The sequence below is a fragment of the Mastomys coucha genome, unplaced genomic scaffold, assembly GCF_008632895.1.
Source record: "Mastomys coucha isolate ucsf_1 unplaced genomic scaffold, UCSF_Mcou_1 pScaffold21, whole genome shotgun sequence".
Taxonomy (NCBI): Eukaryota; Metazoa; Chordata; class Mammalia; order Rodentia; family Muridae; genus Mastomys; species Mastomys coucha.
In genome coordinates this window covers 163033669-163061352 of record NW_022196904.1, presented here as the reverse complement: position 1 = coordinate 163061352, position 27684 = coordinate 163033669, and the positions used below count along the sequence as shown (strand labels likewise).

At 39.0% G+C, this 27684-nt stretch overlaps 1 protein-coding gene across 2 annotated transcripts in view; it reads left to right on the top strand.

The window, feature by feature from the left end:
- Positions 1-27684, top strand: part of Prkg1 (protein kinase cGMP-dependent 1) — a 1194975-nt gene that overhangs the window by 79849 nt on the left and 1087442 nt on the right. The window contains exon 1 of one of the 2 annotated variants that reach the window (XM_031390082.1): positions 20998-21701. The exons of the other annotated variant lie outside the window; for it this stretch is intronic. Within the exon in view, the coding sequence (XP_031245942.1) occupies positions 21391-21701 (311 nt within the window). The 5' untranslated portion in view covers positions 20998-21390. Of the gene's footprint in view, positions 1-20997; positions 21702-27684 lie in introns of those variants that run through there. 2 annotated transcript variants of the gene reach the window in all.

The following is a 27684-nucleotide window of genomic DNA, read 5'->3' as shown; positions in this document are numbered from 1 at the left end:
TCTCAATTACCATAGATGGAGAAAACAAGATATTCAATGACAAAACAAAATTTACACAATATCTTTCCGCAAATCCAGCCCTGCAAAGGATAATTGATGGAAAATATCAACATAAGGAGCAAAACTACACCCTAGAAGAAGCAAGAAAGTAATCTTTCAACAAATCCACACAAACCTAATTCCACCTCTTACAACAAAGACAACAGGAAGTAACAATTACTTTTTCTTAATATCTTAATATGAAAATTAATATTACCAATATATCCTAATTGATTAAAATTAAAAATATGAGGAATTAGAAATTAATTGACTGTCATCCAATGGTCTCTCTAATTTGGTAATTGGAGAAATAGGTTCAACATTGTACAATCTATATACACTTTCAGCTTGTTTGTTTGTGACAGTGTCTGACTGTGTACAACATAAGGGTCTTGAAATCTTGCTTCTCCTATATCAGTCTCTCTATTAGTAGCATTGTTTATTTCATGCTTTTACACTATACTATGGTTTTTAGAACAGCTTATATATTTCAAAATTATTTACATACCCAAAAGAAACAGACGATTAACTAGGGAGGTGGCTTTTAAGAGAACAACAAAGAGACTGAATGCTTTGCTTGACATTTGTAACTCTTGTATCAAGTTTGAAGAAGAGGACTTTATAAGTTACTCTTTCTCTGAGATGAATGCTTTTCCAAATTATCACAGCTAATGAACCCAATTCTTATCTTCACCTAATGTCTGTGCCACCCTCCAAGCAGAACCATTGTTCATTGAAACAGTTGGCGAATGACTTTATGGATAGTCCATGAGACTTTTCGGGACTGTGCTTAGCATCTTAGTGTTTTGGATACCAATATCTATATGCAGCGATGTCTAGTTTTCTGGGTGTTTAATGGGTGAATGGTACCCAAGAGGAACCTTGCATGCTCACCTCACCTTTCAGAGCTCCCCCTTCTCTGTGTTATCACTCCTCAACACTTCTCTATTTTCAAGTATCCCAGTGCCTTGTTTCTTGGATTCATTGTGCATCTTCTGATTTTCCTTGGTGGCAAGGGTGATTAACATAAACTCATTATCAGAAAAAACTTGATAAGATAGTCAGAACAATAATTGATTTTGAACAAAAAGTTTTCTAATGAAAATCAGAGACGGGTTTAAGAAAAATATTGATAATAATATGAAGAATTACAGTCCCAACTTCTAAACAGTCCCTGTATTAGAGAATAACCATTTAATGCTATTTCATTTGAAATAAATTGGGCAAACTTAATAAAGTATTACAAATACATTCTGGTTTTTGCCTTGGATGAGCTGAGACCCTTTCTTGTTTGGGTTAATGTGTAGAAGGTGATAGATGGCATCAGTAATGCTGTAAGGTAACCAGTGCTTCATGTCACATTTCCCAGGCATTTTAGAAAGACAGTTTTACATAGCTAACTATATAAATAACATTTCATAGTATCACGGAAGAAAATTTAGGAACTGTGGTTTTGGATTTTAAGCATACCCCAGTTAATATCAAAAGGAAACTGTTATGATCTGTCTATTACTGTGTTGATGAAGATGTTAAACAAACATGCAGAGCTTCGCTTGATGTGGTATAGAAAATTTGGACAGTAGAGGGTGCAATTGGACCTTTAGTTCTGTATTTTGAGCTTCAGAAATTAGTAACTTAATGGCTAGCAAAAATGTGAAAAATGTACTGTTTGCTATATATTGTTTATGGAAGGAAATGCATTTATAAAAATGAATCATGCAAATAAATGTACATTTTTAAAATCCTGAAATGCTTTAATTTTTTACTTATAAAAATGGCATGTCTTAACAAGAATACAAAAATAATAAAAAAAATGCATAAAAATGTATTTTCTGTATAGGAAACAATCAATATTATAGTTCCATAAGGTTTTTCTCATAGCCATTAACTACTACCATTCATTTGTATCTTTCTACTTTTTTCAAATGTTACTTTTAGAAAGAATATGCATATTGAGAGCTGCTTCAGTCAAAAGCTCCCCCAGGTAAAGGATAAGATACCAAGACAGTCTTTACATCCAACTGTGTATTACCACTCACATTTTCTCAATGAGTCAGAAGTTCCTTCCACTTGCAAGTCAAACATTGAAATATCTACTTAGACATTAAGGCAAATATACAAATTTGTATTTTAAATTTCATTTATAGCAACATGTGGGATTCAAATGCTAAAGTCTTTGAAGCTTGTTCCTAGATTTATCTCTTACAGACAAGATCCTTGCTTTTCTTACAGGAAAAGCTTACAGTTAGTTTATTTATTTTTTATGATTGATGAAAGTCACTTTTCCCCCATAAAACTGATATCCAAGTATAATAAAGTTAAGGAATTTTATTAGCATTTTCTTCACTTTTAAAAGTGAATGGAAAACTTTTAACCTAAGAAATATTGCTTGTTTAACATTAGCAAACATATAGTTGTTCTTTGACTAGACTAAATGGCTCTTTAATACAGTGTTATAGCTTTAGCATAACCACAAACACTGAAAAACATTAATGTTCATTTGATTGTGATATTAAGGCAACTATTCCATTGGAAGGAACAAATCTGATTTATACAAAGAAAAATCATGAGTTAAGATACAGAGAAAGGCCACCAGTTGAGATGGCACATGCCATGATGAAAATGTGGGGAAAGGAAAGGTGTATATTTTTTCTTTCTATTGAAAATAGATTCTTCTCCCATATAATACATCCTGATCATAGTTTCCCCTCCACATACTCCTTCAAGCTCCCCCTCCACTAGCCCCATATTTTAAAAAACAAATGGGCAATGAAAAATTCTTGAAGAGATATATTTGCTTCTTGTACGTAAACTTGTCTTGAGCCTTTCTTCCTTCTGCACTTCACAAGATGTTATAAATGAAGTGAATCCTTGGGACACATGGACTGGTTACTTACCACTGAGGTAACTTGTCTGTCAACTGGAAGTCCTTGCTTCCGAAATGGTATTATATGGTGTGGTAGGTTTTTGAAAGAAGCTCATAGCAAGAAAGACTACTCCAAAATAGCTGGCCTCTAGACAGCCTTTGGAAGGAGAAGATGGAACTGTAAAAGAAATATGGTTGGTATTGCTCAATGGCTATGTTGTGCAGGCACCAACAGGCAGTATATCCATTAGCTATAACAAGAAATATGAGATACTAATGTTCAAGTGTGGTAGAGAGTTGATTGCCTTGCTATAATATGAATATCAAGGAGCACTACTTTCTGGGGGAAATTTCAAAGTGGAAGTAGAAACCAGAGTTCAGGCATTTTAAGTAAATAGTTCTATTTTTCAACAAGTGATGTCTGAAGTTTTTATTCTGAAAAAAAGGAAGATGCTATTAAAACTAATACATTACATATATTACATACATACAGAAAAGCTTAGGCTAAGCTTTTGATAGACAGTGTTTATCATACATTTCACCATTCAACAGAAGACTTCCCTCTTTATTCAGCTTTATTGGCAGATGGCATTACTTTCATTGATTTATTCCTCTTTCTTTTCTTAGTGCAATTGAAAAATATATAGTTAGGAATTTCTCATGCTAGATGTTGATAATCAAAATAGGTAGATAACCTTGTTTTCAGGAATTTGCAGTCTAATGAAGGAAGTTACTTATTTAATAGGAAGATATACTTATTTAGTAATATCTGTATGCTACATATTCATAAATCACGGTGAGTGCAACTGTAGGGGACAATATTGTGGAATGGCTCGGGAGGGTTATGTGAAAGAGAGCTCTCTATAGGAAGAACTGAAGAATGGAAGTATCAAGTTACTGACTCAAAGGATGGCAGGTGGTGACTGAGGTTGGATTTGAAAGGAAAAGAGATAGGAAAGGAGTTTCTTGGAAGGAAGAGAATCACCATGAAAAAAAATTCCCATGGAATTGTTAAGATGAAATTGCATGATTTTTGGACACTTGAAGACCAAAAGGATCAATATAAGAATTATGTAATTAATTATTAACCATTTACTCTATTCTCAACACAGTGTCATTTTAAAGAGGTGGAATTTGATGATGACTTGAATCTCAGTAAGAGTAATATGCTCCTGTTTTTCTCTGGTGACATTGGCTCTGGCTATCTATTGACTAAACTGTGGCTGTAGGAGGAGATGTTGCTACCTGGAAGTAGTGTTGGTGGCACAAGGACTTCATGCTTCCGGATTCTGCGATATGCATGGAGAAGTCATGAGAAATCTCACAATCAGGAGAGATACTTAGAGCTTATATTAAGTTGCCTGGCTTTCCTTTAGACGTTTGAATATTATGAAACCTGAGGAGTCCAACAAACTTTGAAAAAATACTTTAATTTTACAGATTTTATTATAGGAAAATTTAGTCTTAAATAAAAACATTACACAGCTAAATTAATAAGACCCAAGTTTATACAACTCAATGAACTTTTTTACAGCTAATCCAGCACAGTGTAGGAATGGAAGCTACGAAGCTTCATGTTAGGTCTGAAATACTTTTTTACTGTCTTCAGTTTGGTTTATCATTTTGAATATCATTTTCATATATTTTTGAGGGGGATTCTTTTTTTTCTATTGTTTGATTAGATGTTTTCTTTATTTACAATATCTCCGTTGCCAGGTTCCCCTACAAAAAAAAAGACAAATAAAATAAAAAAATTAAAACAAACCCCTCTTCCCTTTCCCCTCTCCCTGCTCACCATCCCACCCCCTCCTGCCTACTGGCCCTGGTATTCCCCTACACTGGGGCATAGAATCTTCACAGAGCCAAGGGCCTCTTCTCCCATTGTTGACCAACTTGGCCACACATGCTATACACATGCTGCTGGAGCCATGAGTCCCCCCCATTTGTACTCTTTGGTTGGAGTTTTAGTCCCTGGGAGCTCTGAGGGTACTAGTTAGTTCATATTGTTGTTTGTCCTAAGGGGCTGCAAACCTTTCAGCTCCTTAGGTCCTTTCTCTAGCTCCTCCATTGGGGACCCTGTACTCAGTCCAATGGATGGCTGTGAGCTTCTACTTCTGTATTAGTCGGGTACTGTCAGAGCCTCTCAGGAAACAGCGATTTCAAGTTCCTATCATCCAGCACTTGCTGGCATCCACAATAGTGTCTAGATTTGATGACTGAATATGGGAAGGATTCCCAGGTGGAACAGTCTCTGAATTGTCCTTCCTTCAGTCTCTGCTCCATAGTTAGCCTCTACAACTCCTTCCATGGGTATTTTGCTCCCCCTTCTAAGAAGGAACAAAGTATCCACACTTTGGTCTTCCTTCTTCTTGAGTTTCTTATGGTTTGTGGTTTGTACTTTGTGTATTCTGATCTTCTGGGCTAATATCCACTTATCAGAGAATGCACACCATGTGTGTTCTTTTGTGATTGGGTTACCTCACTCAGGATGATATTCTCCAGGTCCATCCATTTCCCCAAGAATTTCATAAATTCATTGTTTTGAATAGCTGAGTAGTACTCCATTGTGTAGATGTACCACATTTTCTGTTTCTATTCCTCTGTTGAGGGACATATGGGTTGTTTCCAGTTTCGGGCTATTATAAGTAAGGCTGCTATGAACATAGTGGAGCATGTGTCCTTATTACATGTTGGAGCATCTTCTGGGTAATGCCCAGAAATGGTATAGCTGGGTCCTCTGGTAGTACTATGTCCAATTTCCGGAGGAACTGCCAAACTGATTTTCAGAGTGGTTGTACCAGCTTGCAGTCCTATCAGCAATGAAGAAGTGTTCCTTTTTCTCCACAACCTCGCCAGCATCTGCTGTGGAAAAAAAGACAGCATTTTCAACAAATGGTGATGGCTCAACTGGTGGTTAGCATGTAGAAGAAGGCAAATTGATCTATTCCTATCTCCTTGTACAAAGCTCAAGTCCAAGTGGATCAAGGACCTCCACATAAAACCAGATACACTCAAACTAATAGAAAAGAAAGTGGGGAAGAGCCTTGAACGCATAGGCACAGGGGAAAATTTCCTGAACAGAACACCAATGGCTTATGCTCTAAGATCAAGAATTGACAAATGGGACCTCATAAAGTTGCAAAGCTTCTGTAAAACAAAAGACACTGTCAATAGGACAAAACGGCAACCACCAAATTGGGAAAAGATCTTTACCAATCCTATATCTGAGAGAGGGCTAATATCTGATATATACAAGGAACTCAAGAAGTTAGACTCCAGAGAAATAAATAACCCTATTAAAATGGGGTACAGAGCTAAACAAAGAATTCTCAATGGACGAATACCGAATGGCTGAGAAGCACCTAAAGAAATGTTCAACATCCTTAGTCATCAGGGAAATGCAAATCAAAACAACCCTGAGATTCCACCTCACACCAGTCAGAATGGCTAGGATGAAAAACTCATTTTCATATATTTAAAATTATTATTCTTTAAAAAATACCAGTGCTCCACAAATCGTTATATGATTGCAGGGACTTAAACAAGTCATGACATTTGAGTTCTCGGAGTAGGGTGTTACAGCCGACTTCCTGTAAGTTTGAAACAAATTTGTTTCATCTTCTTTTAGCCTTTAAGTATCTATAGGGCTTTCCACCTCACTTCAGAACATTTTGTTCTCAGATAAGAGACAAAGAAACCTTTAGACTCATAATAGGCTTAAATAAATCTGGGCAGATATCAAACCTCTATGCTCTTTTGTGTACTTCCCTGTGGCAATTCCTGAGATATTACTTGTGATGTTCAGCCTCGGCCACTCCTACTCCATCAGGCCCGCCCTCATGGTCATCATCCATGCCACCCCATGATGTCCTCTTTCCTATTGCTCCTTGTTCTCCTCCTGGTGTCTACCTCAGACCTCAAGCCTGGAACTGAAGCTCTGCCTTCCCGTCTTCTGCCTAGCTACTGACTGTCAGCAAGGTTATTAACCAATTGGGGATAACTTGGGAGGCAAGGTTTACACAACAAAAGCTGGTGTCCATGGGAATTCGCTCATCTTGGGGCAACTAGATTTTGGGATACAGTATTTAGTATCTGAACACATAGCAGTATCAGACCAACCCCTTACAGGGATGGCTACTATCTTTAAATATCTTTGCCCAAGAGGATGAAGTATAAATAATTTGTGTTTGTCTGCCTCCTTTGTCAACAGAGAGGGTCATTTTACTTATCTCCTTGTGTGGTGGGTATGCACGCCAAGCACACTCCAGGACACAGGTATGGACATACCCTGCATCTTTTATCATCATATGGAGCCACACAAAGTTCTCTGCTTTAGAGAGCTAAGTAGATATCCCAAAGAATTTTAAACTATATATTATTTTCTATCTCAGATTGAAGTGCTCTAAATTGTCCTCCAACAACTTTCAGTTACTGAGAGGCATAAGGTAGGATTTCCATGTGAAGTATATCAAACTTCTGTGTGTGGTAATGCCAGAAAGGCCAAGTAAAAGATCAGTATCACTTTACAGGCACTGCAGACTACCGATAATCCCATGACTTCACAAATGGAATCTTAAGGAATTAAAAGGCTTCAGAGCAGCCAAGCCAATCACAGAGTGAAGGGGACATGTCCAATCAATCACAGAGTGAAGGGGACATGTCCAATCAATCACAGAGTGAGGGGACATGTCCAATCCCAGAGTAAAGGGGACATGTACAGAAGAGTTTTGCCAACTACACATTAGACCAATGAATATCTAGGATATATAAAGAACTACAAAAACATCCTCACACCAAAGCCCAGTCAATAAATAATGCTTGTGAGCACATAGATAAATCACAAAGTAAGAAATATAAATATACTTGAAAATTGTCAACATCCTTAGGCATCAGGAAAATGCAAATCAAACTGTCTGAAGACTCTTTCTTATGCCAGTCAGAAAGGCTACCATAAAACAAAGCAAATAACAAGGAATATTGGGATATGTAGGAAACATATTAACTAGTCACTGTTGGTAGTGGTGTAAATGTGTGCAATCACTGAAAATAACTATGGATGGTATAGTATGTTCTATATTGTATATATAGTATATATACTTCAATGTAAGTATAAACCTATTTTAATATATATTATACAAAACATACATACATGTATTATATATAATATATATATACAATGTATACATGCTCATATATACTTGTGTGTGTGCATGAGAAAGAGAGAGAGAAAGAGAGAAAGAGAGGGAGAGAGGGGGATTAAACTAGGAAGCAGATTATAGAGGAAGGAAAAGATCTTAGCTAGCTGGTGAAAACAGAATGATGGGATACACATGACAAGCAATAAGAAAGCTGTACTGACAGAAAGGTCAGGACTAGCTGCAGAGGGACAGACAGCATGGGGGTCAAACAGACAGACAGTAGTGTGTAAAGGGAATGGGTGAGAACAAAGTAGAATGAATCCTATACATTTATAAAATCGCCACAACGGAGCTCATCACTTTGTATGGTAACCTAAACTATTAGTAAAATATGATAAGATAGCATATTTCCCTTTGATAAAGCACCATTTATTTAGTTCTATTGATGATAGCTTGTTACCCTTATAACACTAATGATAATTTAAGGGGTACCAAAATTAAGAAAATATAGAAAAAAAGATACTACATGTCCAAATGTGCTAAGATAATATACAGAAATGCATAAAATAAGTAAGAAATTTGTAAAAATTTGGTGGAAGAAAGGACATCATTGATGAGTGTATCTCTGTTCAGAGTTGAAAAAGTAGCACATTAATGTCAGCTGTGGTGGCCCATGCATGTGACCTTAACCGTGAGTGAGGCAGGAAGATCAAGTGCTTGAGGACAGACAGTCTTGTCTACATAGTGGGTTCCATGTCAGCCTACTTCAAATAATATTCAAAATTTAATTATCTTCAGTGTTACCAAGATCATCACTAAGATTGCTTGCAAGAAATGGGAATAAATGTGCAATTAAAATTTAAGTACTTTCTCAAAATATCAAAAATAACGCCCTCAAGGTGCTAAGAACTGGAGACAAATCCCAGACTTAGCTCTCTGTTGGATAAGTTGTATAATTTTCTTGCCTTTGTATTTCTCCAGAATACAAACTGGGATGGTGAGTTTAACAGTCTTGATGCTTATTGTAGATAAAAATCCCACGGTGAACATTAATAAAGACTGAAGACCTCCCTGCTCCGCCTTGCTTTTTCCTTCTAGATGGGGGGCTTCCAATCACAAGCAGATGTTGCGGACATTTTTGTTTTAACGTTGAGGAAGTGTCTTGTCAAGAATAAACTGTCACTGAGCTCTGATCCCCTTGCCTCAGCCCCATGGTTTTGTGACCCCACGTGTGTGTATGAATGTGTTGCCTGTGTGTGGACTTGAAAGTCAGTAAATGTAGTGTGAATACAGAATACTATTAAATCAGGCATTGGTCTGCCTTCTGTGAGGTTTCTCCTGATGCCCACAGAACCAGGTTATTATCAGCAGAGAGTTGAAAATACACACATTCCTCCAAGTTATCTACTTTCCTAGCAAGCAGTCCTTACTTTTATCATTCCATGAGTAAAATGTTTTGAAGAGTTCCCTGTCAGTGTTTCCACTTAAAATAGGTGGGGCGTCAACACTGATGCGTTCCTAAGGAAGATTGAATTCTGCCTGCTTTATGCTCTGTATGGAAAACTTGGATGGATTTTCCACATTAACTCCTTAAGTCTGATCTTCGAGGGAAACAGTCTTACATAATGAAATGATTCAAGACAGACACTGAATATACTGTAAAATATATATAAGAACGTCTTATAAAAGTCTTGATTTGAAATTTTTTCTTTGGGCACATTGAAGATAGGCAGCACATACAGCTGTTTGGGGTATTTTTTGTGTGGGAGGGGAGGCATACATGTGCTTGTGCATATGGGTGTGTGCACACTTGTGTGTGTGTGGGGGCATATGCTTGCATGTGGAGGTTAGAATTTGAGGAGTGTCTTCCTCTATTACAGAGGTTCTCAACCTTTGTAATACTGTGACCCTTTAATACAGTTCCTCATGACCCCAACCATAAAATTATTTTTGTTGATATTTCATAACTGTCATTTTGCTACTGTTATGAATAATAATAATGTAAATACCTGTATATTCCAATGGTCTTAGGCGATTCCTATGGAAGGGTCCTTTGTCTCTCCCCAAAAAGTCATGACCCACAGGTTAAGGGCTCTATCGCTCTCTATTTTATATTTAAAGACACTCTATCTCATTGAACCCAAGACTCAGAGATTCAGTAAAGATTTAGCAAGAACAATTGGATAGCAAGTTTTAGGGGTCCTCCTCTCCCCACTTCCCAGTACAGGGAAGACAGGCCTGCACGGCTTTGCACGGCACGTGGTACAGATGCTAGAGATCCAAACCAATGTCTTCGTGCTTGTCTGGAAAGCACTTTAATAAGTGAGCCATGATTCCAACCCTGGCTTTAGTAGATGTTTACACATTTGTCTTTTACATCTGAGACACTGATATTTAAAGCATTCTTCATGTGCCAGATTAAATGTCTGTGCTTTGCCAAAATTAAGTTCTCAAGATTCAAACTAGACTAGAAAGAAATTACTGAATATTTTCTAAGTGTGTAGTTAGGGAAGGTAACAGATAATTTTATAGTTGGTTAAGATTCTTGGCAAACTTGCCAATTTTTATGAGACATAGCACTGGGCTTCCTCCTTGTTCCAAGAGTGATGTACTCATAAACATCATGGAACCTATCTTGGCTCTGTAATGGAATGACACCCTTTTTTGTTGTTTCATTTGTTTGTTGTTTTGTTTTTAGTGTTTTAGTCCTTCAGTTGCTTCTCAATAGAAAGATGAGTTTATAAACATCCATCTCAGGTGATTATATGAAAGTCACAATATAAGTTTCCTTAATCTGTAGTGAAGGGACACTAGCCAGCCTGTGAAGTTAATGAGAGTGGGGAGAGCTGTGGACTTCACCTACTAAGGATGTTTGTTCTGCAGCTGCTCTTCTTCCAATTGCCTTTCCACAAGGAAAACAAATCCTCTCCTGTTTAATTCACTCATTGTGCTTACTGATCCAGTATTAACTCGCTGGCCTATCTTCAGTCTTTTCCCACCTTAAAAATGGCAATGGGTTCACTAGCAAGAAGAATTTTTTTTTTTTTTTTAAATTTAGATTGACCAAATATCTAGAAGGATAGCCATTTCCTACCAGCTTGGAGGGGCTGTTTAAACCAAAACAAAAGCAGTGTCAAAAGGGACAATGCCAACAACAGAGTTAGACTTTCCCAGGCAATATAATACTGAAGCTACTTTCTTAAAAATTAAAAACACAAAAAATGTTTTGTTGTTGTTGTTGGTGGTGGTTGTTTTGCTTTCTCAACACAAGGTTTACACACAGGGTTTGTAGCCCTGGCTGTCCTAGAATTCACTCTGTAGTAAACCAGTCTGGCCTTGACCTCATGAGATCCACCTGCCTCTTCCACCTGAGTGCTGGAATCAAAGGCATGTACCACAATCACCCAACCACAAAATCAGTTTATTCAGCAGCATGATATAATTTAGAGTTATGTCAAACAGTGAGTGAAAAACAAAGAAGTTTCTCTTTGTTTTCATATTCCTGGCATGTTACTTTTTGAGATTCAAGGGCAATAAATCAATACTGTAGGTATTCTCAGAGTTTTCAAAATTATAATATTTTAAACATACTTCTAACAGCCTCTACAGTCATAATTTGAACAGCTAAAACTCTTGTTTAAAGAATAAAACAGTCTAAGGTCACCAGCACTTACAAAGTACTAAATCCCACAGGAATGTTCAATGAAACACACAATTTAAAGTTCACATTTTCCAGTAGAGTAATAGGCCCTTAGGAAGTCACATGTATACTGCCCACTAAGGACTAACAGCAAATGTTTTAGAATATTATATGGAAACCTTGATGCCTCAGATTAGGAAATGATGTGGTTTCATATGTCAGGACCCCTGAGATGGACCGGAGAAAGTGTAGCTCATTAATCATGAATGGGAGATCCTTGGGTGCTGCATGCTCATGTGTGTACTTGCTGGACTTAGAGAGCAGTGGAAAGAGGGTGTGGGGAGAAGGCTTGGAGGGAGGGTTAGAGCACTTGTTATTCTTGCAGGATTTCCTCATGGTTCTCAGCTCCCACACATGACTCACAACCATTAGTGCTCCAGTTCCGAGAGATCTGATGCCACTGTAAATGCCTGTGGTACTCATACATACATGCAGGCAAAGCACTCAAGAACAGAAAAAAGTAAAATAAATAAAGTGTGAAAAACATAAAAAGAGTATTTCTGTGAATGAAGCCTATCTTTTGGAGATCATTTCCCTCTTGTAGCCCAGGTTAGTCCTGAACAAAAGATCCTTGAGCCTTATCTGCCAAGTGCTGGGGTTGTAAGCACGTGCCTGGCATAATAAAGCCTTTTAATCATATTTTATGATTTTTAAAGTTTACATTTGTGAAGAATACCATCTTTCTCTTCTTAAAACCTTTTTATTATAGCATTAGAAATGGGCAGCTTACTAATGAGTGCTGCCTGGATTTTAAAAGATCTGCTTTAGCCTAAGGTCCAATAATGACTTACCATCATTTTGAGCCATTGACTCTGTTAGCAAACATAAGACATGACACCGATTCAGTATTAAGTACTAAGCACATAAACAGTTTCAGTGCACTGCACTATAGCCTTCCAAGTTGCTGAAACAAGTTTTTATCAACAATGTTTTTTTTCTTTTCCATGGGTAACTTAACAAGGAAGTAACATGACTTTACAACACTAGAGTTGTTGCTTATAGCCATTACATGCATACTTAAATTTTATTTCAAATTTCATTTCATTTTATTTTATGTGTGTGGATATTATATATGTGTGTATGTGTGTGTGTGTGTATCGGTGTGTGTGTATGTATGTATGTATGTATGCATGTGTATTGTGTATGTATGTATGTATGTATGTATTATGCATGTGTACTGTGTGTGTATATATGTATGTATGTATGTATGTATGTATGCATATGTACTGTGTATGTATGCCTGTATGAATGTGTACTGTGTGTGTATGTATGCATGCATGTGTACTGTGTGTGTATGTATTCATGTATGTATGTATGCATGTATGCATGCATGTGTACTGTGTGTGTGCCTGGTACCCATGGAGGCTAGATGAAGACTTTGGGTCATTGTGCTCCACCTTGTGTATGCTGAAAATTGAACTCATATCCTCTGGAAGCACTTCACCTCAGAGTCATCTCCCTAGCCCCTAGATGTAGATTATTTATAATTAAATCTCCCTCCCCAAATGCAATCAGAAGGCTAATTTAATTCTATGAGTGAGTAAAATATTAAATGCTCAAATTATTGTTCTTCATTTATAAGAAACCAATGTTAATTGTTTCTATAAAAGCAAAAAACAAAAAGAGATTCTTGAATCCTTTTCCAGTTTTCCAAAGCATAATTAAAAATGATGTTGCCTTATTCAGCTTTTTTTGCAGTCTAAAACCATGTTTGTGCTATATTATATTTCATGGAGATAAGATGATTGTCTTCAACATTTTCACATAAGCAAATGCCTTAGTAGATTTTTAGTGTGCCTGCATGTGTGGGTATTATCATTAAAACTTTTCCTTGGCTTTACTCAGTAGCTTTGGGAACAAGATTTGTAAATATCCATTAGAAAGGTTTGGCAATTCGGATTTAAGTAGGGTTTACATTTCTTTGTTTGCTCACAACTGAGAACCACTTAGAATTCTCACTTATAAAACTGGGACAATCCTAAACAATTTTAGTATTAGAACCAGGTCAGCCCCAAGTAAATGGGTATCAATTAGGTGCCCTAAAGCAGGATGAAATATTGCTGGAGTGAGCTGAGATTCATTAGGGAGAAGATTTAAAAATGTCTTATTCTTTGAGGGTTTTCCAAACATCATCTCTTTCTAATTTGCCAGAGTCAAGGCAGTCCATATTGTTGGTATTCTCCCTTTTATCTGGATTCAGAAATAAGAACATGGGGAAGTCCTGTCCTGTAATGAGTGGTGGGCACTTGAGTTCTGTATCAAAAGATAAGGATTTGAATGCAGCTTCTCCATCCATTAGATGGTCATTCTGTGTCTCAGATTTCACAGACATTGTTAATAAAACATTTAAATAATAATGTCCAGCTTTTAGGGCTGTGGTAGATGTTCAAGAAAATTGCTTTTTAATGCCATACTGACTATGACCAGCAACTGGAAGCAAGCTTACGTCTGTCAGCAAAGGTAAGGTTCCGACTGAGTGCTACAGAAGTACCGCTTAGTCTTAGCTATCTCACAGTCTCCTGCAGGGAAAGGCTTCCTACAACAAGAGGAGTCAGCTACACTCTGCTTTTCCTGTTCAGGGTCCATGTGAAATATCAGAAGGGCACTTCAAACTCAATACTCTTTCAGGGATTGTAGCACCACTGAGATGAACAATGGGACCATAAAATTGTCATAGTTCTTTTGATGCTAATCACAAGTGAGTGAAGGACTCTAACATGATTTATTCATAAAAAAAAAGCCACTGTCGTACTTAAACTACTTTATTGACTATTTCATTAAGTGATTATAAGATTGAAATAAGGAAGGTATGGTAAATTTGCTCCTAATCATGAGGGATGGGTATAAAGCTGAAGCGCACAGTGAGTTCTGTATGTCATGGTTTGGTCTGGCTACCACTAGAGCTTTGCTCCTAGTAAAGCTTCGAGAAAGGAAGACTGAGGAAGACAGTCTCTGAGCTGACTCTGGAATTTTAGGGTAGGAATCCACTGCTTTCAGGATGACATCATGGTAAGTGTGGATGTCTACCACTAAGGCCTCCTCTGAGCCAGAGAGTCAATGACATTCAATGCTACTCCAAGCCAGATCAATGGTAGCTACTTCCTAATGAGGAGAAAGTAGATATCCATTTGAAATTCTACATTAATTCAACCAATTATGTTTGCTATGGATTGGGCTGGAGAGAAGGCTTCAGTGGCTGAGATCATGTACTGTTCTTTTCGAGGACCAGAGTTCCATTTCCAGTTGAAGTTTTCAGCACCTATTTTTTAGGGCAGCTCACAGCCTCCTGTAGTTGAGTTCCCAGGGATTGGCCAGTCTCTTCTGAGCACTGAGAATACCTGCTTTCCTGCATATGTATTGACAGGTACACAAACACATGTACGTAATTTTAAAAATAAATATTTGAAATAGTTTACTATAGAAGCAGAGGGAAAATAATTTGTCTATTGAAAAATAATTTCAGAATCTTATTTTTTTCAAATAAAATTGATTTCCAGCAGTGGTCAAGAATTCTTAAGGGAAATGGAGGAGGGGCAAAAGGAGAGAGCAGAGGAAGGGACTGAGAAGAGAGGAGGGAAGGGAAACGGTAGCTGAGATGGAATATGTGAGAGAAGAATAAATAAAATAAAATACCTCCCCCCCCAACCTCATCCCTTACAGTCTAAATACCCAGTCAAAACCATGTTTGAAAAATTGTTTAAAATGTGTATTCGAGGGCAAATGTCTTAGTGGGTAAAGATCCATGCTAAGCCTGAGGAACAGAGTCAATACCCAATGATGGTGGAAGGAGAGAAATGACATCTCTGAGTGGCCCATCCCTTGACCATCACACATGCACCATGCTATGTGCAACCCTGCCTCAAATCAGTGTCTAAAATGCCTAATATTTATCTTAAGTTTATTAGTCAACGAAGAAATCCCAGAATTCTAAGTTTTGAAGAAGATTATAAAGGTCTTGGAAGGAATTCAACATTCTTAAATATAGGCTAACATAACAACCTACTCTTATTTAAAAGGGCCTGGAACACCTTTTAGAGAGGAAGTCATTTACAGTAGTCAACCCTTTCAACCCTTTGCTTTCTTTGTGTTTGTTATAGCAGATCCCTGTTTCTTTTTTTTTCTTTAAATTTTTTTTATTGATTTAAGTTTTATTGCATTATGATGAGAAAAGATACATAATTTCAATTTATCTGAATTTGTTAATATTTAAAAACAAAAGTAAATAATTTAAATCACATTCTTGTTTCCCTTTTGTACCCTAACTCCTCCCAGAGACTCCCCTTCAATACCTACAATACCTTTTTTGTCATATTCTTTAAAATTTATAAAATGTTATAACAATCAAAATGAGTATTATAAAAGTTGTTTGATATAAAACAATTTAACAGTCTTATGCAGATGCTTGTCTACAGCAATACTAAAAATACATGTTTTTCTCAATATAAATTCTAGATGACTCCAAACATATTAACTGTATATTTTAGAATAATACATCACTACTAGTATTTTTTAAATAAACATAAATATATAAATTCTTTTTGTTTGTTTATTTGTTTTGTATTTAGTAGAGCTTAAAATCTTGGCTCTTACTGTGGTACAAGCCCAAAATAAGAACAATTTTTAGACATTGGATTTCATTGTAATAAGGCTGTACCTCATTGACCCTCACATAACCAAAGGATTTTACCTCCATTGTACTAAACTGAGAGTTGACAGTTCTGCTGCACCAAAGAATGAATTGTAGGCATGATTTTTGGATACAGACTTCCTGCTATGGTCAAAGCTGTTTGACTTGAGTGAATGACTTTATTCTCAGCCCACAGAGAACAGGTTACATTCACTTAAGAAATGGTGTGTGTATTAAGATAGCCTATTCATAAAGTCATTCACCAACTATTTCAATGAACAATGACTCTGCTTGGAGGGTGGCACAGACATTAAGTGAGAGTAAGAATCTGGTTCATTGGCTGTGATAGTTTGGAAAAGCATTCATCTTAGAGAAAGGGTAACGTATAAAGTCCTCTTCTTCAAACTTGATACAAGTTACAAAGGTAAAGCAAAGCATTCAGTCTCACTCTTTGTTGTTCTCCTACAAGCCACCTCTCAACTTGTCTACATTTCTTTTGGCTGTATAAATACTTTTGAAATATGTAAGCTGTTCTGAAAACTATAGTATAGTGTAAAAACATGAAATAAGTAATACTACAAATAGAGAGGCTGAGATAGGAGAAGCAAAATTTCAAGACCATTATATTGTACACAGCAAGACACTGTCATGTACAAATGAGCTGAAAGTGTATATGAATCATACAATATTGGACCTATTTTTCCAATTACCAAATTAGAGAGACCATTGGATGACAGTTGACAAATTTCTAATTCCTTATATTTTTGGATTTCAATCGATTAGGTTATGTTGGTAATATTAATTTTCATATTAAGATATTAAGAAAAAGTAATTGTTACTTTCTGTTGTTTTTGTTGTACGAGGTGGAATTAGGTTTGTGTGAGTTTGTTGAAAGATTACTTTCTTGCTTATTTTAGGGTGTAGTTTTGCTCCTTATATTGCTGTTTTCCATCTATTATCCTTTGTAGGGCTGGATTTGTGGAAAGCTATTGTGTAAATTTTGTTTTGTCATGGAATATCTTGTTTTCTCCATCTATGGTAATTGAGAGTTTTGCTGGGTATAGTAGCCTGGGTTGGCATTTGTGTTCTTGTAGGGTCTGTATGACATCTGCCCAGGATCTTCTAGCTTTCATAGTCTCTGGTGAGAAGTCTGGTGTAATTCTGATGGGCCTGCCTTTATATGTCACCTGACCTTTTTCCTTTACTGCTTTTAAAATTCTTTGTTTAGTGCATTTGGTGTTTTGATTATTATGTGGTGGGAGGAATTTCTTTTCTGAACCAGTCTGTTTGGAGTTCTGTAGGCTTCTTGTATGTTTATGGGCATTTCTTTCTTTAGATTAGGGAAGTTTTCTTTTATAATTCTGTTGAATATATTTACTGGCCTATTACATTACATCTCTTTTATACCTATTATCCTTAGGTTTGGTCTTCTCATTGTGTCCTAGGTTTTCTGGATGTTCTGGGTTAGGAGCTTTTTGCTTTTTGCATTTTCTTTGACTGTTGTGGCAATGTTTTCTATAGTGTCTTCTGCCCCTGAAATTCTCTCTTCTAACTCTTGTATTCTGTTGGTGATGCTTGCATCTATGACTCCTGATTTCCTTCCTAGGTTTTGTATCTCCAGGGTTGTCTCTCTTTCTGATTTCTTTATTGTTTCTATTTCCATTTTTAGATTCTGGATGGTTTTGTTCATTTATTTCCTTCACCTGTTTGTGTTTTCCTGTAGTTCTTTAAGATATTTTTGTGTTTCCTCTTTAAGGGCTTTTAGCTGTTTACCTGTGTTTCTTTGAGGGTACTATTTATGTCTTTCTTAATGTCCCATATTATCATCATGAGAAGTGATTTTAGACCTTAATCTTGCTTTACCGGTGTGATGGCTTGTCCAGGACTTGCTATGGTGGGAGAGTTGGATTCTGATGATGCCAAGTAACCTTGGTTTGTGTTGCTTATACTCTTCTTTTTTCGAGACAGGGTTTCTCTGTGTTGTTCTGGTTGTCCTGGAACTCACTCTGTAGACCAGGCTGACCTTGAACTCAGAAATCTGCCTGCCTTTGCCTCCCAAGTGCTGGGATTAAAGGCTTGTGCCTTGCCCCGCACAATCTTGTTATCTCTAGTGCTACCTGCCCTTGCTAAATCTGACTGGAGCCTGTCCTTCCTGTGATCCTGGTTGTGTCAGAACTCCTCACATTCAAGCTGTCTCTGTGATTCTGTGATCTTGGCTTGTTAGAGCCCCTGGGAGTAGAGCTTCCTCTAGGTGTTGTGGGACTGGCTGTGGAGTTTGTGCCCAAGGTCTGCTCAGGGCACAGGTCTGCCCAGACAGACCAGAAGCAACCCTAGCTATTGGGCTGGTGGAGGTCCTGTGTGCCTGGATCCTGCTGTTCCCACTTACTTCCAGTGTTGGGAAGGATGTTGTGTCCTCCTCACCTCTGATCCTGGGTGTGTTAGAGCACCTAGGAGTGGAGCTTCCTCTGGGTGTTGTGGGACTAGCTGCAGAGAGAACCCTGATTTTTAAGGGTGGACTCACCAGGGAGTACTTTTTGAATTTTGAGAATGAGACTGTAATTTGCATTCATGCTATAGCTTGTGAATGGGCCCCTCACTTAAGAACAGTTTAGTATTGAAAAGATTTCACTTTGATAACAGTCCTGAATATGTATGGCTGAAGTGCTGTTGGAAACATAGTTTTGTGGGGTGGAGAATCACTTTACTTCTTTTCTTCTTCCCTCCTTCTCTTCCTTGTGGACAAGCTTTATACAAGCAATATATTTTGTATCTTCTGCTGGTTGATGTTAAGTAACCTTACTTAAGCCTAAGAGAGACTAAAAACAAAGTCTCTTATCCATTGCTTGTGATATATGTTTAGATGTAAACTCCTGGCTTTGTAGACCCCAAGAATAAATCCATAAGAAAAAATAGCATTAAATATTTTCCCAGAGAAGTTGAGAATTCCCACAGGTTAACTGAAGTTCTGGATCTTTGCCCAAGAGGAGGAAACTGTCCCAGAGGGAAGATGCTTGAGGATGCAATCAGTCACACAGAGTCACAGACTTTTGCTCAAGATGACTTTTAAGAGAAATAACAGTAATTCAGAACCATTGTTTACTGCTATCTCTTGAAAATATTTCCTGACCTATGGACTTTTTATATTGCATTCTGAAGTAAATCCAAAGCTTCTCATTGTAAGGAATGCACATGGTGTCATCTGTAGATCATAGTCTTTGTGGAAAATGTTTAGGGTTACACTCTCTTCATTTGCATCTGTAACTACCAAGAAGCACATTTGAAGTTAAGAAAAAACAGAAAAGGCTTGTTAATGTGCTAATGACCAGAGGGCTTTCTCTCTCCAGCTTTCTTAGCCCAGGTATAAAATGCTGTGTATTTAAGGAAATAAATGAGCAATCTTTTTTTTTTTTTAATAGGTTTGTGTCCTTGGCTAATTTGAGATTTCAGTTAGTATTTGTGTATTACAACTTAGTTTTAATGTATTTTCTATCTGTTTTGTTTAAGTGTTAAAAGGAGGGTAGATAGAAAACAGAATTATAGCACAGAGTGTAGAAGAATAGTAAGTTTAGAGGTTCCTAATTAAAAAAAAAAAAAGCTATAAGTTTGGGCGAGCTGGTGAAGGTTTAGTTAACTATTAGGCACTTACATAAGCATTAGGTAAATAAATATTTTGGGGATTCTAAATAAGTGTTCCCAAGATGAGAGACCAATTCTTGGACTGAAAGAATGCCACCTTCTTGCTAGCAGTTTAGCCTACACTGAGCGGTTGTGGCTGGCAAAAGTGGTTGAGAGCTAGTGGAGTGGGTAGGACAGTGCAATTAAAGCTCCTGTAGTTTTCCCATAGTTTGTCGATTTTACTTCTTCCCCAAAGTTGGCAAAATTCTCATTAACTGCTGGACTGTCACGGAAGTAACGTTGAAAAGGTATGGTTCCCTTTCAGCAAGAATGTTTTGGAACGCCACTGTGGTTTTAAGCCCCCACCCACCACCAAATCCAGCAAATGGAAGAAGCCAAGGCCTCTAGTGAATGATTCCGCAATTGATGCTCGCACAAATGGGCGGGACCAGAGAGCTGTTGAGAGGCCTTCTCTGGCCCATATTCATTTGGGGTTTTGGCTTTTGCCTCTAGAAAAATTCATTGATCTGAGTTTGGCAGGCAAGAATAGGGAAAATTAGAAGAGTGGAAAGGTTTGGGGACGGGGGTCAGATACCCATCCCTAACCTTCCCCACAGGCACCTGGACGCCTGTGGAATCCCTCCCAGGCACTGTAAGCTCTCACCTTTGGAGAGGCAAGTTTCTTTGCAAACCCCAGACACCTGTGTGAGGCGCTCCCCGTGGGAAAGGTGCTGTGGGGGAAGCGAGAGCTCAGCCACACTGTTTTCCTCCGTGAGGCTGCTGTGACAATCCCTCCAGAAGTCAAAGCTTTTAGCACCCGCAGTCTGCTCCGTCTTCCTTGATCGCCAGGAACCTAGCCCCACATTCTGGAGCCCGGAGCCCCGCTGACGCCTCTCCAGTTTGCTCCGGGTCCTTTCCCTCCCACCTCTCCACCTCCGAAGTAGCGCTCCAGCCTCGCTCCGCCCGCACAGCCCCAGCGCCCCCGAGCTTTATCAGGCTCCCCACACACATCGCTGGCTTCCTTTGGCACCCGGCATTGGTGACCCTAGCTGAGCAGCCACCGCCTCCGAGCCCAGTCTCCCTCCTCTCGCCCGTGGGTCACCGCGCCTCCGGGCTTTGCTTCCCCAAGCGCCGCGGCGCCCACCGCCTTTCAGGTTCATCCTGGGCTGGACCTGTTTTGCTCATCCCTAAACCCGGAGAAGTGGAATCTGCACACTGAAACTCTCGGTGGCTGGAGCGGCGGACTGGGCATGCTCAGAAGCCAGGCTTGGCTCTGGTCTCAAGTCGAGGGAAGCTTTTGCACTCGCGAGGCAGCGGCGACTTTAGGGAAAGTTGATCCGAGAAGGGAGGAAGCCCCAAGACGCGGAGCAGCGGCAGGAAGGAGCCCCCGGCAGCCCGGAGGAGCATGGGCACCCTGCGGGATTTACAGTATGCGCTCCAGGAGAAGATCGAGGAGCTGAGGCAGCGGGATGCTCTCATCGATGAGCTGGAGCTGGAGTTGGATCAGAAGGACGAACTGATCCAGAAGCTGCAAAACGAACTGGACAAGTACCGCTCGGTAATCCGGCCGGCCACCCAGCAGGCGCAGAAGCAGAGCGCCAGCACCTTGCAGGGTGAACCGCGCACCAAGCGCCAGGCGATCTCCGCGGAGCCCACCGCCTTCGACATCCAGGATCTCAGCCACGTGACCCTGCCCTTCTACCCCAAGAGCCCACAGTAAGCAGGGTTACGCGTCCGGGTCCATGTGGCGCCCAGGCGGTGGGAAGCTGCGGGTCTCTGTATTGTCTGTCGGCCCCTGCCCCTCCCGCTTGCCATGTCTGTCCTCATCCTCAGAAATGTCTCATTTTCACGGCACTTCTTGAGGGGCTGTGCACGTTTCTCAGGGCCAGACTCCCTGCACATCCATTGCCTTCGCGTCTTTGTCAGATGCCAAGGTATTTTTAAAATATACATATACGTTCATATATGCCACCTACTGTACATAGTTTGGACGCGCCCCAGGTGTGTGTCTGACCGTGTGTGCGAGTGGCTGTTGAATGGAGGAATCAAAACCTCTTTTTCCCCCAAAGCCCCAGCCAACCTGGCCAGCCGGAAAATCCTAACTGCAGGCTCATCAGACTGAAATGAAATGCCTTGATATCACCCTGACTTTCCACGCTCTTGTGGCTCTCCTGGATTTTTCTACATGCCGCCGGCGCTTCATGCTGGTACCGTTCAAACCTGATGTTCTGTCACCATCAAAGTGTAAAAGAATAAGAAAATATACATATAAAACAGAAGATTTTTTTAAAAAAAATTTCCTGAGTTGGATGACATTTACAATCCATAAATGGAAACCTAGTCTGTTGATTTTTTTTTTGAAAAAAAAATGTTTTCATAATATCCAAGAGAGAATATTACTTGTTTTCCTAAAAGAATTCTCACATGGTTACCAGTGAACACTTTCATTTTCCCCCAGAGGGTTCATGTGTTTTCAGGGACAATGTAGTCAAGCACATGCTATTTCCAGTGTGGACCAAGCTGTGTCTCACACTCAGGTCTCAAGCCACTGTGCTGCTGGTCTTGTGTGTTTGAGAGCAGTGTAGTTCTGGTCTCAGTAGGATTCATAACTTGGATGGGGACACTGAATGAAACTTGTTACACAACACTTGAGCCCAGAGTCCATATGGAGAGTGAACAGCAGGGACAGGACCGTAACAGATCCAGAACACCATCTGAATGGCATTTTAATTAATAGTAATGACATAATTGGTAAAGCAGAGGATTCTGTTGTCCTGCTCTTAACTACATAACACGGCTGGATGACACGTGTTACATAATAACAGAAGGTCCCTGAGAACCCTTTACTACATAAACACAGGGGATTCATAAGAAGAGAAAGTAAATGCTTGGTTATCACCATTTATATTTCTTGGATGGAAGAGCTCAGGAGTACATATTACATACACTTTTGAAAACTTACAAGTTAAATCTATACATGTTGCCCCTCTCTGCCCCGTGAGTCATTTACAGGCTTAGCTGAAGAAGGAGTTTGGATTCTGTAGAGTAGGGGAGAGTTGATAAGGAGAAATAGTTCTGAGATTTCGACCTTACCACATTACCATGATAGATGAGCTGATTTCAATTTGTCTTAGAAACTTGAGTGAACCGAATCCATTGGAGCTTTCTTTGGTAAATTAATTTGCAGTCCCTGGCATGTTCGCCTGTTTCAGCTAACAAGGTACATGGCCATCTCTCCTGAGCCAAGTTTTGCATAATGAAAATATAACTCAGAGGCAGCTTTTTGTATCTTTAACTATTCTATAGGATTGTCATTTTTAGTATCTGCAGGACTTTAGAGTAACCCAGAACAAAGTCTGCTTTTATAAAAAAGACAGTTTTAATAGACTTTTAGATGCAGTGTGACCAATCCAACTGATAACACCAATTAAACATTCTGTTTGAGAAAGCCTAAAGAAATCCAGGCAGGGGGAATGAACTATAGAATGTGGTACATTTAGAAGACTTTTGACTCTTGGTGTGTGACACAGAACCCTCGTGTTTTTATAAACATTCCCAGTGAGAAATAAAATTAGAGAAGCACATAGTTTGTAGCATCCCTATAGGACAAACATTGTATCTGTTGAACAATGCTTTCCACTCCCATGATTATTTAATACCTTTAGGGACTCAGTTGCTAAGGTGGTATTGCCCTGTGAGTTTTGTAGTTCAAAAGGATTATATTGGAGAAAATGATAAGATTCCCTCCAAGTTTAAATAATTTTGGAAAAACATCTGTTCTTTTTATTTTTTTAACACATATATAAAGGAAACCAGAATAAAATTGCCTTGAGTGGTAGTGTAATTTTCTTGGAGGAAAATAAGTATACTATATTCAAAACAGTTATTAGCCTTTGTGGTTTAAGTGGCTGGACAAGATAGCTTCTCATAGAACTAAGACAATGTACCAATCTAAAAACATTTTTTTTTGTTTTTTTTGTTTTTTCTTTTTGTTTTTTGTTTTCGAATTTCAAGGTATACTGTTTGAATCATTTTATTATTCTGACTTGCTGGCAACAAGTGTTTATGTTTTTAATCTTCACTGGAACTTAAATGTAATCACTTTCCTGAAGATTAAGTTAAGGCAAAAGTATGTAAGTAGACTGAAATTGATTTTAGCGGCATGGTCTCCTTAGTTTTGGATTGTCTTTCAAGGAGATGCAGTTAACTGAGCAGTTATCTGGCGATTGAAAAGAACCATCTAGCGTTCCCTCACTGAGGCTTCCTTTTGAGAATTACAAGATTTTAAAACTCCTTTTTGTTTCCTTACAAACAATTGGTTGTTTGAGTATAAAAAGCAGTACAAAATGTAAAGTAACCCGATAACTTTTATCATCCGAACAGTTTTTAGTTGGGATTTTCCCTTTAAGGGGAGACCTGGAAGAAAGCCTCTGTCAGACTCCACCATAAGGGAAGACACTTGTGCTGCACTTGTGAGGTGGGGTGGAGATGCTGGTCTTCCACTATCTGTATGGATATAACCTTTTAACCTATCTTAGATTATTTATGAATGTGAGGGGGAAGGCCTGATGTAGTGAGTTGGAATCTGTTTATACTGCTGCCAATGAACTATTTAAGAATGTAAAACCACTAGACTCCGTTCCAAAATACATCAGGCAAAAGATCCCTTAACAATGGAACACACAAACAAACCTAGTCACCCAGTCCGTGAGATCAGGCCAGCTGATGGTTCACATGAACTTCTAAGATCATTTTATTTCATGACATTTCATTCCTAAAGACGTACTCGCTGTTCCCAAATCGTTTCCATTTTGTTGTCACCGCCTTCCACGTCATTTCAATTGGATGATCTCGACTTGAGTTCCTATCAAAACTTGTTAATGTCTTGTGTGTTTTTGTAAAGCTGTTGCGTTTTACCCCTGAGGTGGCTTCACTTCAGAGGACGAGATGACGAGGTTCTGTTCTGTTTCACTTTGTGATTGGGAAATAGTTTGGAGGAGCTGGAGGTAAAGGAAACACATAGTTTCCTATTTTTAGGGAGGAATTAAAATGTAGAAGATCCTATGTGATTGTCTTAAGCTTGATATTGTATTCCAAGAGAAACAGGATCTCCCTAAATGCTATGTGTTTAATTTTGAAGGAAGTCATGGAAATCGCACAATTCTAGTGTTGTTATAAGTAGCCTAATATTAAAACATAGATTTCTTCACAGTATTACATTTCAAATGAGCCTTGCAAATCAGTTCAATAGTTACACGAGATTATACCTGCCACATGGAAAATACTGTAAGGCACATAACCCTTGCTAATAAAGAGTTAGCAAGAGGCCCAACAATGCTATAGAAGTAAATATTTCAGAAAGCTGAGTGAAATGAAATGCAGCCCAGTTCACAAAAACAGTTGGTGGATTCTGTGGCTCCTGTTGAATTTTATGCTCTCAGGAACTCCTCTGAAGGACATACTATTGCATGGTAGGACTTGGAAAGACTGCTATGATTTAAGCCCTTTATATGTGAGGGGAGCATAGAAGGGAGTGAGAGTTGGAGAGATACAACCCAAGCCATCAACAGAGGCAGGGCACATCCAGAGATTGGTGGCAACCAGCAGCTTTACTGGAGTGCCATTGAGGGAACTGAACATCTCAGGTTCTATGGTTTTATAAAGCATATTAAGAGGCACTTGTTTTTTAGAATGATCCAGGATCTCTCTCTCCCCTCTCTCTCTCTTTCTTTGTGTCTGTCTCGGTCTCGGTCTCTGTCTCTGTCTCTCTGTCTCTCTGTCTCTCTGTCTCTGTCTCTGTCTCTCTCTCTCTCTCTCTCTTTCTCTCTCTCTCTCTCTCTCTGTGTTACTAAGTGCTAGTTACTAGTGGTTAAGCTCTTGATTCTAACCTTCCACTATAACTACACTAACTAGGTGAGAATATCTAACCTAGCCAAAAAGCAGGTGATGAAGACTCTTGAAGAAGCCAAGTACCTTTCTGAATGGTCTCATAGAAAACAGCCCAGTTATCCGCCACAGGCCAGCTCTGCAGATTCCTCACATATCTGAGCAGACTGGTGTAGATGGGAATGCAATCTTGTTAGTTATTGAAATTCATCTTCCCTGTTTCTGTGGGGGAGGTAAAGTCTGACCTAAGGTTATTATAATAGTTTCCAATTTAAGTTTGAACATTAATTTGACATTACAGCCTATGCAGTAAAATAGAAGTCCGTGCAAAGGCTTTATAATGTTATACTGGATCATGCTGCTAAATATCCCATTAGGGGGTTTGGAAGTACAGTCAAGTTGCTTTCCCCTAAACTGGGACTTATAGTGAAAATACTGACAAGCCTTAAATAGAGTAGCTCTAGGGACTGTCTGAGAATATGAATGACCAGCTTCCTTGCTGGACTGGGGTGCGTCTCCAAGCTCCCACTATTTATTTCACTCAAGAGTTGGGTTTGGGTTTCTGTTAGGAAAGGATAGAATAAGACATGCAGTGTTTCCATTGTTGCAGTTTCCAGGTTATAAGGCATATGGGAACATTTTTTTTTCCTGTCTGCCTAGCAATGGAGGGTCTCCATGGTATCCTAGCAACCATATTTGAACACCAGGCTGCTGCTCTTTCTGCTATCTCTACCATAGGTGCTGCTGCCCATCCCAAGGAGCTGGAATTGCTGATAGCATCCCAGGCCCTCTGACTTGAACCTTCCTGGCTCTGAGAACACAAGACAATGTAGCAAATACTCACATGCTGAAAGCAGCACTTACCAGCATGCTCAACAGCTTATTATACAATCACATCTGTGGCATTTTGAATCCTAATCTGAATTGTTGAGCTAGTGTTGTTTGCCACCCCTCCTGTGACAGCTCCTCTCTACTTCCTCACACCCAGCCTTCTGACACCGCTTCTCGGCCCTCCCACCAACCTTTGTAATGATCGCCTTCCTTGCTATCTCCTTAAAGAATTTTTTTTTTTTGAGAAGTGAAATCTGTACAGCTTTCTTGAACTCTGTAAGTACAGTTTTGTTGGTAGGATCAGAGGAATGTTCTCCCTTTCAAACTGACATGTAAATGCAAACAATATCACAAAAACTGCAGCTACACAAAGCAGATGTTTAATACAAGGTAGGGTGAACAGTAGTGCACTCTCGGTGTACACTTGTTTTGGAACGGTATTTTATGATCATCGCTATTAGTATAGAAAATCAGGACAGTAGAGCAGGAGAAGACATTTCAAGATGCGGCTAGGGCAAGAGGAACATTGTTGAAGCCACGTTCTATTTTCCAGGAGGTTTAAAAGTAGCACTATACTTTGTGGACATATAAATATGTGCCAATACAAGAACAAACTTTGCAAGAAAGGTAGTCCTTTGTGACCAAACACTGTCAAGGACCATATCTGAAAGCTTGCCTGCACTTGGGAAGCCATATTTAGGTATTGGCTGAAAATCATGCAGATGTTCCTCTTCAGACCAATACCTATTGGATGTTTCGTATTTTTCCCTAGAAGCATCATTGAATCTAACACCAGGGAGGGATTGGTGGTCTGTCTGCATGCATCAGTGCAGAGGAAAGGGCAGCATGTCAGCATGTGGCTGATCTGAAATAGCAGGTGAAGGATGATACTGTCCATTCCTACCACCACCACCACTACCAGCACCAGTACCACCAGCACCAGCACCACCACCACCACCACCACCAGCACTACCATCACCAC